General features: G+C 70.7%; 1 protein-coding gene across 1 annotated transcript; it reads right to left on the bottom strand.

The window, feature by feature from the left end:
* Positions 1 to 6: 6 nt before the first annotated feature.
* SP5 (Sp5 transcription factor) lies at positions 7 to 267 on the bottom strand (the record flags this gene model as incomplete). The annotated part of the gene is made up of 1 exon (XM_077748973.1): positions 7 to 267. A coding segment is annotated over one exon (261 nt), but the record flags the coding sequence as incomplete, so codon positions are not given.
* Between the last annotated feature and the right edge of the window lie 6 nt (positions 268 to 273).

Here is a 273-nt window from a genome sequence, read left to right as displayed (position 1 = left end):
CTTGCCGCAGAAGAGCCAGTTGCACACGAAGGGCCGCTCGCCCGTGTGCCAGCGCAGGTGCGCCTTCAGGTGCGACGTCTTGCCGTACACCTTGCCGCAGCCCGGCACGTGGCATACGTGCTGCTTCTTCTTGCCCGGCTCCGCCTCCGGGGCGCCGCCAGCCGCCTGGCAGTTGGGGCAGCGGCAGCGGCGGCACCTCCTGGCCGTGGCCGCCAGGGGGGCCTTGGTCTGCAGCAGCGCAGCGATCTGGCTCTGGTACTGCGCAAAGTCCGA

This window comes from Crocuta crocuta, unplaced genomic scaffold (genome assembly GCF_008692635.1).
Source record: "Crocuta crocuta isolate KB4526 unplaced genomic scaffold, BGI_CrCroc_1.0 C26899641, whole genome shotgun sequence".
Lineage (NCBI taxonomy): Eukaryota > Metazoa > Chordata > Mammalia > Carnivora > Hyaenidae > Crocuta > Crocuta crocuta.
Note: the sequence above shows the minus strand (reverse complement) of the source record. Positions and strands in the feature narration are given on the sequence as shown.